The sequence below is a fragment of the Macrobrachium rosenbergii genome, chromosome 10 (genome assembly GCF_040412425.1).
Source record: "Macrobrachium rosenbergii isolate ZJJX-2024 chromosome 10, ASM4041242v1, whole genome shotgun sequence".
Taxonomy (NCBI): Eukaryota; Metazoa; Arthropoda; class Malacostraca; order Decapoda; family Palaemonidae; genus Macrobrachium; species Macrobrachium rosenbergii.
In genome coordinates this window covers 6,603,271-6,620,800 of record NC_089750.1, presented here as the reverse complement: position 1 = coordinate 6,620,800, position 17,530 = coordinate 6,603,271, and the positions used below count along the sequence as shown (strand labels likewise).

The 17,530-nt window shown below is 34.6% G+C and overlaps 1 protein-coding gene across 1 annotated transcript; it reads left to right on the top strand.

Annotated features, from left to right (window-relative positions):
* Nucleotides 1–8,920: 8,920 nt before the first annotated feature.
* LOC136842463 (uncharacterized) lies at nt 8,921–11,575 on the top strand. Its single transcript, XM_067109821.1, has 3 exons — nt 8,921–9,064; nt 10,191–10,436; nt 10,767–11,575. Exons 1-3 carry the CDS (start codon nt 9,053–9,055, stop codon nt 10,998–11,000), a joined length of 492 nt encoding a protein of 163 aa, XP_066965922.1. The 5' UTR covers nt 8,921–9,052; the 3' UTR covers nt 11,001–11,575.
* Nucleotides 11,576–17,530: the final 5,955 nt, after the last annotated feature.

Genomic DNA, 17,530 nt, shown 5'->3' with positions numbered 1-17,530 from the left:
AAGGAGAGGGTGGAAAGTAAGATGGAAGAAAGAGAATATGAAAGGAGTATACAGTAACAGGAATGAAAGAGGTTGCAGCCAGGGGCCGAAGGGACGCCGCAGAGAACCTTTTGTAATGCCTACAGTGCACCGCATGAGGTGCACTGACGGGACTACCCACCTACGGGGACAAAACATAATAAGCTGTGAGGCGAGATGGTCTGAACTGTGGAGAAGATAATTAGAATTCCGTTTCCTAAAGGTGGCTTTTTTTTCACACACTGGATGACCTCATGCGTCTAGTGGGCTTCTTTATTGCTCTCATATTTAATCATGACTGTTCCTTTGTATATATTAATTATAATTATTACCAAATCTCCCTCGAAGGTCGGAGGCTGTTAGGTATGCCTCTGCCCTAATGGATATGTTCCAGGTGTGTTTGCAATACCACCTTATTCAGTTATTTTTTTTTATCTATAACCGCCAATGACGACGTTGCACTTATTATTAATACTGTCCAGCTAACACGTCGCTAGCATTGCAGGTGTACTGAAGATATTATTATTATTATTATTATTATTATTATTATTATTATTATTATTATTATTATTATTATTATTATTTGGATGTTATTATTATTATTATTATTATTATTATTATTATTATTATTATTATTATTATTATTATTATTATTATTATTATTATTATTATTATTTGCATTGTTATTACTGTACCTGTATACTGTGTTTATATATGGCCTTAAGCTTTTTGTTCTTTATTGTGTCTGCCTTGTATATTTATACATGGTCTGAAGCCGAAATAAAGTACATTATTGTTATCAATATCCTACAAGTCTTAATACTGATCCCTTAAGCCGCATCCCCTAATCCTACGGTCGCACCTCTAATCCTTCAAGCCGCATCTCTGATCTTTCAAGTCGCATCTCTAATCCTTCAAGTCCTTGCGTCGAATCTCTAAAGTCGCTTCCCTGACCTCTGAACTTCATAAGATACAACCCGCCATTAAATCTGAAGTATTTACACATGTAAGCTTAACTCATTTGTCTCGACCTCACTATACACATACGCACACACACGCCCACACACACAATCACACACACATATATTATATATATATATATATATATATATATATATATATATATATAAATATATATAAATATATATATATATATATATATATATATATATATATATATATATATATATATGTATATATATAAATATATATATACATACATAATGCGCGTGTGTCTGGTCGGAACTTGAACAGGTGACCACACAGAAATTCCAGAGGCCTTTTGCACATATTGTATGGTAAGCCTTTTGAACATCCATGGCGCAAGGCTTCAGGTTAGCAACCTCGAGTATAATATATATATATATATATATATATATATATATATATATATATATATATATATATATATATATATATATATATATATATATATATAGAGAGAGAGAGAGAGAGAGAGAGAGAGAGAGAGAGAGAGAGAGAGAGAGAGAGACTCACCTAAACACGCACATGCGCACGCCTACGGAGGAGAGAGAGTTAAAGAGCCAGCCAGTCCGTTGGGCAAGCCATACTCCACCTGACATTTTCCTATCGCGGCATTTGCAAGCAAAAGTATCCGATAAACAAATGGGTGCAACTGATTAACCTTAAAGGCTTTGGATCCAAAAATGTCACTAGCAGATTAAGGCGGCTTTATGGACAACAAGTCAAGGAAAGCGGTTTGAACCTAGAGGATTTTTGCGATTCAAATGTAAAACGGTTTTGAGGGAGTACGCAGTAGCGAAGTAATTAGGAGAACGCTCTCCGCGTTCAAGGCAATATTTGTCTTATTTCTGAACAAAACTGTCTACGATTCTCGATATCGAAGGTCGCTGGTGAACAAAGGGAACTGAAATAAAATAGGTGTGCATTTGGAGGAACAAAAAATACTTATCGATGTAATGAACTGTCATTTTCGGAGCCAAAAAAAACGAAGGTGCTTAGATGCTTATTGACTTACCAAGAATCAATACAGCGAAAAACCTTACCGATAAATGTCACTCTAAATGCTAGACCGTGAAACGCATCTTATAGAAAAAAAAACACGTCTATTGAAGAATAAAGAACAAGAACACTTAGAAATATTCTTGAATTAATAGTTATTGTTTCAAAAGGATTATTCTACTTTATATAAAAATATTCCTTTTATAAATCTCTCATGAACAGCTTGTAAATATTAGGTTTTCAAGCCAGGCGTAAGGGCTTACATTTAGCGCTGTCTCTCTCTCTCTCTCTCTCTCTCTCTCTCTCTCTCTCTCTCTCTCTCTCTCTCTCTCTCTCTCTCTCTCTCTCGTAACAATAGCAAAACGCAGATAGCATATTTTTTACTATATATATATATATATATATATATATATATATATATATATATATATATATATATATATATATATATGAAATCATTTACATGTCACAAACAATTATGTCATCTGATGGTGAAATAATATTTAAGACTAACATTCATAGTAAATTAAAATTAATCTCATAGTAATTTCTTCTGTCGCAATCATCCATATTCACATAAATGTTGTGAAAGAAGATAGTCCACATCTAGGCTACGACTATCCACTGAATAATTTAAAGCCAATATTCTTGTCCATATTTTGCAGCGACGATCAAGACTGTGACTCGAAAGGCAGAAGCCTATTTCATCGTCCCAAATGGCAGCGGTGATTAAGAATACGTCTCGAGAATATAACTTTCCCTTTCCTTACCCACGTACGGGAACCATTAGACTTTTTCCTACAATCCATTAGATCAAATCGGCACCTGGACATAAAGTATTTTAAAGGACAAAAACATAAGTGTTGTTTTTTCCAGGCTGAGAGAGAGAAAGAGATTTGAAATTACTTTTCATCACGAGAAATAGAGATATGAGAATTATCGTACTGGACTGATGGCAATCAATTCTATGGATCCCTTATTAGCCTATTAGTCTATCTTTCTATCTATCTATTAGTCTATCTATCTAAATAGATGGACAGATGGATAGAGAGATGGGCCTACTTCTTAGGACCATCACTGCAATTCGTCCTTCGCTGTTCTCTTATTTCCTAATCTCTGCTACAACCATAAAAAATAAAAAAGAGTAAAAAGGTTTCCACTCACAACGAAGAACGAGCAAATGTGGCGTCCTTTGAACTTTCTCGATAGGCTATTCATTACTCTTGACAGCTTAGTCTCATGTTCTTTATATGCTTTGAGGTCGATTGGTTGACGGGATTTCCTCGTTCACCCGGCGTCACGAAGGAAATGGCTTCCTCGCAGAGGCTTGTAGACGCAGGGGACTGGGAACCATAGGCCTATATATATTTATAAAAAAAAAAGTCGATGAGAAATTAATGAATAATGAAGTTCTCTCTCTCTCTCTCTCTCTCTTTTCTCTCTCTTTTCTGCACTGGACTCCACTCTATTTATTTAAAAAAAAAAAGTTGATGAGAAATTAATTAATAATGGAGTTATCTCTCTCTCTCTCTCTAAAAACGGCTTACTCGCAGGAGCTCTAAGGCGCATTGGACCGGGAACCATAGGCCTATATCAAAGAAAAGAAAGAATTGTTATTGGAAAATGAACGAATAATGAGGTCATTTCATTTCTCTCTCTCTCTCTCTCTCTCTCAAATGGCTTCCTCGCAGGAGCTTTTAGTCGTATTGAACCGGGTACCATAGGCCTATATCTATATAAAAAAATAATTATCGATGAGAAATCAATGAATAATGAATTCAATTCTTCTCTCTCTCTCTCTCTCTCTCTCTCTCTCTCTCTCTCTCTCTGCAATAGCAAAAAGCACCGCGACGCAGAAATTTAGAATCCTTATTTAGACTGATGGTTCAAACGCTTCAAGTCAAAACTGTTTTTTGTGAACTGTTGTTTTGATGGAATACAGATGGTTTGCCAGCAGACGCTTTTAGACGGCAAATTGGCATCATAACGGCAAAGGTCAACGGCGGAGAGAGAGAGAGAGAGAGAGAGAGAGAGAGAGAGTATTTTTTACCTTTTACTTTCACTCCAGACGATTTTGTCTTCACAATAAAAATCCAACCAGAGAAAGTGTCCCAATTTTTTAATATTTTTAAAAAATATAAAAAAAAATATTTTCAAAATATAAAAATATAAAAAAAATCCATGACACACACACACACACACACATTCAAAACTACTACTAATTTACAATAAATCAGACCCATGTTAAATAACACGGCCATTGAAAAGTCAAATGCAAATTTTATTATCGACCTCAGGGTTCTATTAAAGAATAGCAAGTTATTCTCAAGATTAACAAGTTTTTACAGAGCGTAATCAGCGGAGAAATGTATACATAACAAACAGGCATAAATACTAGTTTATTGTTTGCCTAGTTTAAACTAAGTAAATACAAAGGATTTATTATATATATATATTTGCCTATATATATTCCTAAACTATTACAGTAAATACAAAATATTTACATATATATATAAATATATATTATATATATATATATATATATATATATATATATATATATATATATATATATATATACACACATATATATATATATAAAACATAGATAATATATATAAAAATTATACGCTCCCATGACTGTACTAAAAAAATTTAAAAATAACAGTAGAAAACCATCAAACTCGAAAAAAAGACAATTGTTAATATCAGGTCAAAAGAAATTAGGCTGGAGTTTTAAGTTGGTTTTTATCTCGACTCTTGAGAGAGAAAGGTCAGACTTCAAAAGCTATTAAGAAAAATAAATGAGTTATTGCCTAAATAAAGTAACAAGATCCTTTCATCTTGCATAGGTTGATGTGCAATATTTGAAACTCTCCCTCTCTCTCTCTCTCTCTCTCTCTCTCTCTCTCTCTCTCTCTCTCTCTATATATATATATATATATATATATATATATATATATATATATATAGCTATATATATATATATATATATATATATATATATATATATATATATATATATATATATATATATATATATATATATATATATATATATATATATATATATATATATATATATATATATATATAATATATAATGCATAACATTTTTATGGATGGAGTGAAGTGAAAAGTCTGAGAAAGGATTGTAGATGTAAGAACTAAGCTATGGGATAAAAAGATTGGAGATACTGAAAAGACACTGCAGAGATTGGTGAAAGAAAATCTGCTGGAGGAGAAGGCTGAAACAACATATGAAGAAGAATGAGAGGTTTTGAGGGTAAATGAGACCCAGGGAGATGGAGAAGTGAATGCTAATGTGGATGGTGAGAGAATGTAAGCAGTAGATTTTAGAAGTACTTAGTAGTAATGACTTTAGGTGGTAGGATGAGAGATTGGGGTCACAGAACAGGGGAAGAAAGAGATTACCAGGATGTTTATAAAAGATTGGGAGGAAACTAGGAATATCAATGGAAGCCAAGGGTGGGATGTATGAAGGAATTGTTGAACTAACTCTCCTCTATGGAAGTGGAAAAGCAGATTTTCAATTCAAATGAAAGAAAGAAAGTAGAAACTGTAGAGATGAATTGCTTACATAGTATTTGCGGTATAAGAATACTTTATAGGGTAAGAAATGTGTGGGTATGTAGGAGTGATCAAAGAGTTATTGTAGGTGAAAGATGAAGCAGTGTGTTTTGAGATGGTTTGGTCATGTGGAAAGAACGTCAGAAGAAAACAGTATAAAATTCAGATGCGCAGGGGGTAAGCAAGAGAGAAAACCCTACAGAGGTGATGGACAGATGGATGAAAGAAGCATTGGAAAGGAAAGGACTTCGGATCCAGAAAGCAAACGAATATATGCAAGACAGAGGTGGATGAGAGATGTGTGAAGGACAATTCGACGTGCTGCTGGTGAGCCTTCCATGTAGGCAAATGAAGCGGCTATTGTTGTGGAACTTTCGTGGCAAATCAGGTACATGTCAGATACTTCTCAAAGCAGGCGAACATAAAATAATAAAATGTTTATAGCCATTTTTATTATCCAAGGCAAGGAACGTTTTCTCCTTCACTGCTAACTTTGTCAACTTAAAGAACAAGTAAAAAATGCGCCGAAGTTTCTTCGGCGCAATCGAGTTTTCTGTACAGCGCATAATCAAGGCCACCTAAAACAGATCTGTCTTTAGGTGGTCTCGGTATAATGTTGTATGATCCGCAGCCCATGAAACTCAGCCGGGCAAGGTGGCCTGTGTTGTTGCGTTGCCAGTAGCACGATTATGGCTAACTTTAACCTTAAATAAAATAAAAACTACTGGGGCTAGACGGCTGCAATTTGGTATGTTTGATGACTGGAGAGTGGATGATCAACATACTAATTTGCAGCCCTCTAGCCTCGGTAGTTTTTAAGATACGAGGGCAGACAGAAAAAAGCGCGGAGAGAAAAAAGTGCCGACGGACAGACAAAGCCGGCACAATAGTTTTCTTTTCAGAAAACTAAAAAGAGCAAGACTCTATTCTAAGGGAATCTTTGCCAGCTCTTTAAAGCTTTTCCAGCCAAATATTTGTTTACTTCGCGATAAACAGGTATATTCTCCAAGTTAGTTTCATTAAAGAAACTTGTATGAAAAGAGACTCACGGTAATGAAAGGGCTGTTACTACTACCGATACTGCTAAAATAATAATAATAATAATAATAATAATAATAATAATAATAATAATAATAATAATAATGTTATTATTAATACTTATGAAATGTCTACTGCTAATATAATTACTGCACCTGCTTTAAATAATGATTCAGTTATTTGTATCATTAGTGATAGCAATACCAACCGGTAATAGTATTAACAGTAACTGCAACTACTGTCATTACTTCTATCATTACTGTTAAAGCAATGACAATCGCCATAATTAGTGGTAGTAATGGCAGTAATAGTATTTAATTCCTACTACCTGAATTTCCGCACCATTACTGAAACTCCTGCCTTGGTAAGTCACATCAGTTCGAGTGACAAAAACTCATTCCGAGTTCCTCTTTCCATAAATAATGCAGGAGAAAATGTTAATAAATATCAAAATTAAGATAAGTTTTAACCGCTGTAAGATTGGCAGTAATTATACTACTATATATATTACTATGAATAAAACAATTTCTTTCTATATTACTATAAATAAAACAATTTTCTATTTAAGTCTTGGGGAAATTAATTTTCAACCGTAAATTGGGCTGAATGAAAAAAATTCTTATCGAGAAATACATAACATTTCCAGTTACAATAATAGATATCATTGAATAAAATAAATTCTTTAGAAAAATACGTTGAATAAATGCGATGAATAAACCGGTTTCTACGAAGAAAAGGCACTGAATAAATCCTTACCTAGCAATGAATACACGGAATAAATTCCCTTCCAGTAAGAAAAAGAACCGAATAAATTTATGTCAAACAATAAATACAATGAATCAATGAAATCGTGACAAGAAAATTCACTGAATAGATTTATTCTTAGCAAGAAAATTGGTTGAATAAATTCCGTCTTAGCAAGAAAAATACTACGGACAAATCCAGTCCTCACAGGCAACTAAACACGACCCAAAATAACATCTTCCAGGAAACGGGCGACGCCTTAAGGACCCCATAGCACTCTCTAGTAGGTCAAGGGGTCAAGGCTCTTTAGGAAGAGTCCGCATCCTAGGATCCTAATAATGTCTGAAGGACAGGCGGACGGACGCTTCTCGTTTTCGGCAGGAGGGGTGGGTGGTTGGGGGGGGGGGAGGGGGAGCTACCTCCAAGATTAAAAGAAATTTCTGGACGGAGCAGAAAATGTCACAGGGGCGAAAATCGACGGTGGGTCAAATCTATGGCATTTCGTTCAAAAGATCAAAGAGAGGTTTAGTAACAGGGGCGCGTTCAGCTGGCGCTAATATAGCTAGCGTTCGCCAAGGAAGATTTATTTTTTGTTTTCGTTTACGCAAAATGTTGTATGTATGGATATTTAATAAAATTTTACCAGGGTCGAGACTCGTAAGAATTTGCGATTGATTAGATTTTGGGAGGGGTATGAATATAATTTTTTGGAGAGGGAGGGAGGTGAATTTCTCAGCATTGACGGAGGTTTTTGGAATATGAAAATTCTTGTTTATTTATGTTGATCACCCGGCTTCTGGGTAAAAATGTTGTATAGTGATTGTATGAAAATGATGAGAATATGGAACTGGTTCGTTTATTATATATATATATATATATATATATATATATATATATATATATATATATATATATATATATATATATATATATATATATATATATATATATATATATATATATATATATATATATAGTATAATATATACAGTATATATATGATATATATATATATATATATATATATATATTAATATTTGTATATATTTTATATATAATATACATATATAAATAAAAAATATATATATATATATATATATATATTATATATATATATAGTTTATTTGTTGTCCTATAAATCTTAGTACCCAACAACTCGAAGCAACACAGGGAAAACCAAACATTCCGGCTAGTCCTACTGTGAAGTATATTTTCGCTTTCCAATGACTTCTGCAAGCAAAGATGCTGAGAGTCAATGTCCGTCAAAATATAACAATGATTTATTAAGTGTTATGTGAATATTAATAAGTCTTAATTTCAAGGGTGCTGACACCGAACTCTGCAATGAAGCATAGGCCTAATGTCAATATGCACAAAGTACTTAAATATAATCCCCATCCATTGCTAAAGCAATTGCTGTAATTATAGCTAATGGTAACATGCACAAAGTATAATAATATCCATTGCTAAAGCAATTGCTGTAATTATAGTCTACGTCAAAAAAGACGAAGTGAACGCAGCCAGCAGGACCTGGAGGAGGCTGGCGCCAAGTCGAAGCCTTTCGCGGGGTGGTTTGTTGGTGGGCGGGGCTTCGAATGGTCATGGAGGTGATGTCGAGGTATATAAGAGGCCCCAGTTGCCGAAGTCATCAACGGTGTCTCACAACACACAAACCAACATGAACTCCCTGGTGAGTATTGTTCCAACGTGCAGTTGTAGTCCTGCTTTTCAGTGAGTAGCAAATTCGTGGAAAGTCTTTGAAAAAGTCTGACTGAATACTTGTTTATCTGCTATATTTGTTTAACTGTTGTCCAAATTCTCTCAAATCTACACTTTCCATAAGAGATGTAAATTCACAGTGGAATATATAATCATAATTCTATGGCATTTTGGTAATGCATAAAAGGTAGCAATGTCTATTTTTCGTTACAAAACCTACCTTTGGAAAAAATTTCAGATTTCCAAATTTATCACAGTAGTTATGTAATGCCACTTGTAATTTCGTTGCCTTCGCCGTTATTACAAAATATCCGCTTTTACGAAAAATGCACGCTGGTTAAAACATTTTCCAACTGCGTATTTTATTCAGTAATATACTACAAAAACTATTGTTCAGTATCCCGTGATGAAGCATACTTTACTTTTCAAGTGTTTTTCAAAGTTCTTTATGGCTGGTCTCTATACCTAATATAGTTAAGATCTGTGATGTGTGTCTATATATATATATATATATATATATATATATATATATATATATATATATATATATATATATATATATATATATAATGAACAACAACATAATAAAATTCATTCTTGAGAGTACAGTAAACAATCCCAAACTGCGGAACACTTTTAGGCACTATCTCCAGTTTATAGAATTATATGTCGAGAGTAAATTTAAATGAGAGTAATCAGAATCGATTTAGAGTGAACTTTTCTCATACTATAGAAGGATCCTGTGCGTGTGTTTAAACTGCGCCCTGAATGCGAAATCCTAAGATGGATAAATGAGCTGTGCTTAGTACGACGAGAAAGAGAAATGCTTGGACATATCATTATATCTTTTTAATTTTCTTGATGCTTCACTTACGGGAAACGATAATATATTTTTCTTTCTTTAACTACAAGCAGTGATATCTGTAGCTGGTTTACGAAACTAAGCACAACTTCCGTCACTGATAACGCAGGAGAAACATAAACATCAATGGGCCTAGAGACAATTCGTCCGCCATGTTTTGGCTGTTTATGGCGGCATTTGATCACTTATCTACAAGGCTGCTTTATCCAATGAAAAACTTTCCTTTTCGTTCCAGGTTGTTTTAGCTGTTTTGGCGGTTGCAGCTGTAGAAGCCATGCCGCAGGCGGCCACGACAGGAACTCCTGTCCCAGCAGCCGCAGTGCCGCAGGCTCAAACCACCATCCCAGGGTTGTTCTTTGCCCCTCAGGGTGCCATACCTTCCCCTCTGGTGCAAGTGCAGACGCCGTTCCTGACTCAGACCCCCGGGGTAGCTGGGCAGGCACCTACCCTTCAGCACGTCATCCCAGTGACCTCATTCGTGGTAAGTTGAAGAATTCTCGATAGACGGGCATGAGAACATAAACCTCTGGTATCAGTTTAGATCTTACCTTTAATAAGAGGAACACTGTTATATTATGCAATGTAAATAAAACTAGTTATCTGCAGTAAATAAGTAAACTGGTGTTCATATTCCTCTTGCAAAAATCACAAAAATAAATTTCTGTAGCAATAGCTCTTACAACTAGGCCTACTTCAGAAATCAAATAGCCTAACTTTACCACAAAATCGTCCAGTCTGGCGAAAAAGGGAGTAGGGAAATAAAATCCCATAACTAGGAAATTCTAATTGCAATCTTTTTGATAACCACCAGGTAAGGCCCCTCTCCGACGCGGAACAGAATGCCTTGGCTCACCAGGAATTCCAGCGCATCTGGGAGGCTCAAGCCACCCGCAACCTGGCCATTCCTCAACTCCAGGCAGCTGTTGCCGCTAAAACCGCCAGCCCTGCAGGTGCCCAGACTCCAGCCGGAACATCCGCCATCCCTTCTGCTGTGCCTGCTGCACCAGAGACTGCAGCAGCGCCCCTGGCTACAAACACCTTCTAGGAAACAGCTCCTTTATAGACCTATTACTCCTTCTGTAAAGCAAGATAATATATGACTGTATTTCCTGACATGTTCAAAAATGGCTTTCTAGATCTTTACTTCTGCTCTGATTCTTATTTTCTTGAAGCTTAAGATTCTGCTTTGGAATTATTTATCCTAAAGTCACATGCAGTTCTGTGGTGCTATTCGTTGATTGGCTTTCTCTTCTTCTCTAAACTGCCTTTGGAATTCTCTCTCTCTCTCTCTCTCTCTCTCTCTCTTTAGGCTCAGTGTATCATTTCACGAAGATTCTTTGTAAATTTTTATTTAACTGTAAGTGAATCTGTTTTATCACTTCTGCTCAGATTTCCATACCTCAGATTTCTATTTGCTATTCCATAAATCTGCCTCACTCTCTCTCTCTCACTCTGTTGCTCAAATCTGTCTCTTTTATTCCTTAGTATGTGAAAACTTTAGCACAAAAAAAAACTGCTATTGTTCCTTAGGCGACATATGTTTCCATCAGCTGTTAAATATTGTAAATAGTGAGCAGTTGTTGCACCTGGAGAGATTTATAATAAAACTCGAAAAACACACTTTTGTATTTTTAATCTGTTGACACCTCCAGAACAGATGTATGATCTTAAGTTGAATTGTTTTCAACTCTGAATATGGACAAAGTTAAGTATACCTTAGTTTAACCAGACCACTGAGCTGATTAACAGCTCTCCTAGGCCTGGCCCGAAGGATTAGGCTTATGTCAAGAAATTTATTTGTATGTATGTATATATAAATATATATATATATATATATATATATATATATATATATATATATATATATATATATATATATATAATATAATCCTTGTCAGAATCTGCTTTTAGTATTCGTTCTCCTTTGAAAATAAAACAGTCAAGATTTTGAATCGTAAAACCAGAATAAGCTACTTCAGAAATAAAACTGTAAAGTCTTTCTCACCCCTTTCTCTCTCTCTCTCTCTCTCTCTCTCTCTCTCTCTCTCTCTCTCTCTCTCTCTCTCTCTCTCTCTCTCTCTCTCTCTAATATATATATATATATATATATATATATATATATATATATATATATATATATATATATATATATTTGTATAAGTGTAAATACATATGCATTTATACATATATACTGTATATACATATGTCTATGTATATATACATAAAGAAATATATTTATTTATGTACATAAATATATGTATGTATAAATGTATATGTATATACACATATTTACTGTACATATAAATATATATATATATATATATATATATATATACATAGATATACATATATATACATATATATATATATATAATATATATATATATATATATATATATATATATATACATATATAAAAGCACACAAAGACGAGATAAATAAAACTGAAAGTTTCCTTCCCAAACCTTCGTAATACTTCACCATGAAATAAAAGGTTAAAAAGAAAAAAAACCCTTGCAACCTTACAAAAAAACGGAGGCGCCTTCACAAAATACCTAGGACGCTTCGTGAGGTAGGTCCATGCAGACACTTCGATAACTCTATGATCTTTAGCGGAGCAAATGGTACTAAAAGAATACAACAAATGCTCAGGAATTCACCCTGACATTCACGACGAGGACCTTTGTGTCTCTCTTGCGTAAGGCGACGAAGGGAAGTAACCAACTGCTAAAAGGCACCACAGAGCCTTTGAAAATACGAAAGGTCGACGGGGCAAGGAAATCGCCAAAGCGTCTGTCTGCTAACGTATAAGCAAAAATTATTATTATTATTATTATTATTATTATTATTATTATTATTATTATTATTATTATTATTAAATTATAGGCAGAGGTATTATTATTATTATTATTATTATTATTATTATTATTAAATTATTATTATTATTATTATTATTATTATTATTATTATTATTATTATTATTATTATTATTATTATTATTATTATTATAAACTGTTCATATGGAACAAGCCCACAGACTTGAAAGTCAAGCTTCAAAAGAGTGTGGTATTTATTTGCAAGAAGTAACAGAAAGTAATGCGAAATGCAGGCAGAGATAAGTTATTGGGGAAAAATATATATTAACAAATTATTAAATAAATATCTAAAATGTAATTAAATCAATAAAATACAAGGAGAATTGTTTTAGGGTAATAATGCCTGAACTTTTGAAGTTCCAATTGCACAACGCCCTTAGGGAGGCTGTTCCACAGGCTCACTTCTGCATGTGTGACTCTAAACTATATTCCGCTGTGATTTTGGCGTTATTTCATAATGAAAGACTACTTCTAGTAGTTAAATTAGCTATCAAAACGCTACAAGTATTTCTTTATGTTCACGAAGGTTTTCTATTGGTACTCTAGACCTAATCTTGTTTTCTCCAAACAGAATAAAGTTATACTTCTTTCATCACTTCCCTTATCGCAAGTTTTAATTAATCATGTGTAAACTTATTCAAGTTTTAGCTATCAAGATGATTTTCCTGTGCCTGCTGAAATCGAGATTTCAACATTCGTCTTGACAACGGGGTAATGGGTCTGCTATGAGTCCGGAGCTTTCTCTTACTTTAGTCTTCATAGACTGAACTACTTTTATCTATGTTTTGGTTCTAAAATAAAATAACTTACAACCTGAAACATACGTCTAGCGTAGACGCATATATTCATAGCTTCGCCAGATTACATGAATAAACTAGTCTTACAGTGCTGAAACTTGGGAAGCTTTCACGTCACGCCATCTCCTCATCTAAAACCTAATTAAAACACCATTCCTTCGTCTCCATGCCTCTTAATCCTTCAACATCTTATGATACTCTTAGGAGACTTATCAAAACCAAGCAACTAAACAAAGAGGATCAAGTAGCATGGTCTTGAAATCTCGCACCATTCTTCACGCACGTATCATTTTTTTTTTTAGACAAAGGCCAATAGGGCGGGTCACCAAATGGCTTACTGTACCCCATGCTTGAAGAGAAAGTAAAAGGAAATGAAACGAGCAGGGGTGGACCTTAAAAAAAGGAAGCTGTAGACCTAACCCCAGAAGGAAAAAAACGCCATAGTGAGGATAAAACAGTTAATTCAATTCATTTCTCCGTCGTTTAACTCAAAATTCCTATTGTGAATCGTCTTCCCTGATTCTGTCAGTCGCTTTTCCGAGCGTTTCTCTCTGTCCTATAGACTCTATACGGTAACTCAAGATCATCTCCATATAACGAAAAACATAATAACTCCACGCTTATGATAAATCAACCATAATAACAAGTCATAGTTATTTCAGCGAGTACGTAAACATAACAATAACAAACGACAAACAACTATAATAAATAGAACCATTTTCCCGCGCACAAATCAAAACATACCAACCGACAAATCGAAGCTACATTTCATGTCATTCGCGCCCTCGACCTTTTCAAAATATTAACAAACAAAATTGTGACTTAGGCCTTTTATTCGTTTGTTCTCTCGCTTTGCTAATTTGATCCCAGGGCCTTCCGCATACAAATTTGGGAAGGGCGTGGTTCCAGACGACATCCCCTTTTCCTGTGGGAGGAAAGTGCAACAGGACAGGAAGGCTGCATAATTTTTTTTTTCTATGTTTACATCGCATTCATGTGAACTTCTCGCATATTCCGATTATAATTACTTGTCTGAAGTTCCTTTTCGAAAGCGATTTCTAATTTTGGGCAGTCACTTGGAAGTGAAAAAAAAAAAAAACTATCACATTTATGCTGTAAAACTTATACATAATTTCGTATGTGTGCATAAGCGCGTTTTAATACTGAATTTACAAATTAGTTTTTCTTGATTTGCGTTTGTGTAAAAATGTGTAAATGTGAATCTAATCAGTGGGTTTGAACTCTCTTTGAATTACGCAAATCCATGACAAATCTCTTCGTGTTACATAAATGTGGATTACTTAATCTCAACTGCCATATGCATCTGTATAGCACGTGCTAATGTACACATTTTCTCTTCCCCAATTGCAAAAATTGATTTTAACATTTACGAAAAATCCCTTAACCGGCAATTTCCTCCCAACAAACATGGTTAGCATTCTTCCTTTGAACACCTACATCGAGGATGAGACCCTGTGCAAAAAAAAAATACTACAGCGTGAGCCACTATTGTTTACCTACACAGATAGTTCATCAATAGCAGGTTCCAACATTTCTTCCATTCCGACTACCACTTCAGCCTAGGCCTGTTTCTCATAAAACCACTTCAAGAGACTCGGCTCTAACCTTTACCCTATTTTCGTGTTAGGGTTTTAACGTGATATTTAAAAAAAAAAAAAAAATAATCTCTTAAATTCAGGAAGTGCTAATATGGTTTTCCAATTCCTACAACACGAGCAAATATTTACAGGAATTTGTAACCTTTAAGACTACGAATTGCCTAACCCTAACCTCCTGGTTAAAACAGGTCTAATGAAAAACCAAAATGCGATAAACAAAAAAATATATATATAAAAACAAAACAACAACAAAAAAAATATTGGTACTGACATATGCAACAAGGTCGCATACTTTGGTCAAACGAAATGGCAAGAGGTCGGTGGTCAGCCCAACAGAAGGGGACTCTAAAGAAAAATTAGAAAATAAAAAGTAAAGTGAACTTTACATGGTCTTGATGAACTGCTGAACTTTCCTGTTACATTAGACTGTTGTGACTGTCCCTGGGGCTGTATAATTCTAGGCAACATAAAAAAAGACTAAAAATTATATATATGACACTGATTTAGTTATATGAGCGTACATGCGCAATTTCGCAGTATTTCATAATAAGACGTAGGATAACTTGAGCTGCGACAATATATAAGCGGTTTAATAGCGATAAAACATTTAAGTCTACATCATGAATACGGTTCATTAATTAATTAAAGTTAACCGGTTATTAACAAATCTTTACACCTTGCGACGAATACATTTTCGGAACTCAAATGGACTAACAATCGAAGATTCATCCAGGCTACGTAAGGTTAGGATAGGTATCGCCCTTCGGTAGTTTTTCCCTTGGCTCATTTGCGTTCACGATTTCCTTTAACGTTAATTTTAACGCTAATTTTTGTTGGCCTTCCAATTAGTTAACATTGTTCTGTCAAGGTGCCACGCTGTTGAATTTTTACTAGCAAAACCTCACGAAAAAAAGACAAACTAGTTGATTAGGTAGGCTACGAATTACTAAATAATATGATGTTTACATTCCTGAACCACTTTGAGCAACTCAAGGCCTCGTTTGCGTTACGAGCTGAGAAATGATGAATATAATCAAAAGTAACGTTGATCAGTATAACTTACATACCTTTGTCTTGTAACTTTCTTTGATCTAATTCAGTTGATCTTTGATGCTGTGCCGAAAAAATATCTTCGAGCACGAACCAGTTTAACTGAGCCGTGGACTCTGTCACCTCTATGAGACCAGCCCACAGTAGCCTACAATTCTTTTCCTTATAAGGAACTCTGCGAAAACTCTATTATTAAAAAAAAAAATATTATAAGGAATCTCGGCTTTGCCGTCGTGATTAGGCTGTTGGATATTTGAGGCGAAGGGTGGGTGGTGTCCTCCGGGGAAAAAAACACACACACACACACACACACACAAAACCATTTTGAAAAAATATAAATGCCAGTGCAACAATTTGGTGAATTCGGCAAGCTATATGACGCAAGCGTAGTCCGTGTAACCGTTTACATTGAATTCCGCTTCTAATATAACTTTTTTTTTGTAGCTTAGTAATAGCAACAGCGAAACTAATAACATTAAGGTTATGAGTTGAAGGCAACAACAAGGCCGGAGAACAATAAGTAAAATGTTATTTGTACAAGCTGACTTCCCTTGCCTCGATTAGCGAGGGCGGAGTTCTCGCTAAAAATGCCCAGTGGCTGAAGCTGCCATATTCAGTGCACGTAATATAGGTGACCGAGATGTTATTTGATTTTCAAGGATTATCATCAGACTGCGTAACTGAAATTCCGAGCTAAGCTGTTACGTTAAGGTGAGTCTGGTTGTCCTAGAGCTATAATGTTACCTTGGAATAAATTAATTTCCAACGCAGTTCGTTGCATCGGTCAAACTTCGTTATTACAAGTTTTGGCAAGATTACAAAAACTTGACTGCTATACTGTAGTTCAACTGAGGACAAGTTGTGAAGAAGCCTCGTCGGTGTAGCTACATTTCATCCTTGTATACTATATTGTTGTAACGATTCTTTTCATATAAGATGTAGTTCTGGCTACTGCCTTGCAAATGTTTACTAAAGGAAACATATCTTCCGAAGATAGTGCCTAAAAATAATACGGTTAAATGTATTATAGATCATCATTTCAATATATACGTATGCGTATATATATGTATATACTGTATATATATACACATATGTATGTGTATTGCGGTGTGTGTGTGTGCAGTGATTAGATGTCCGTTTTGAACCGCAATACGCGGTTCTCTTTGGGTTTTATGGACAACTTTCTCTCTTTTAATCTTATTAGGAATTCATTATGTGAATGAAAAAAATGTG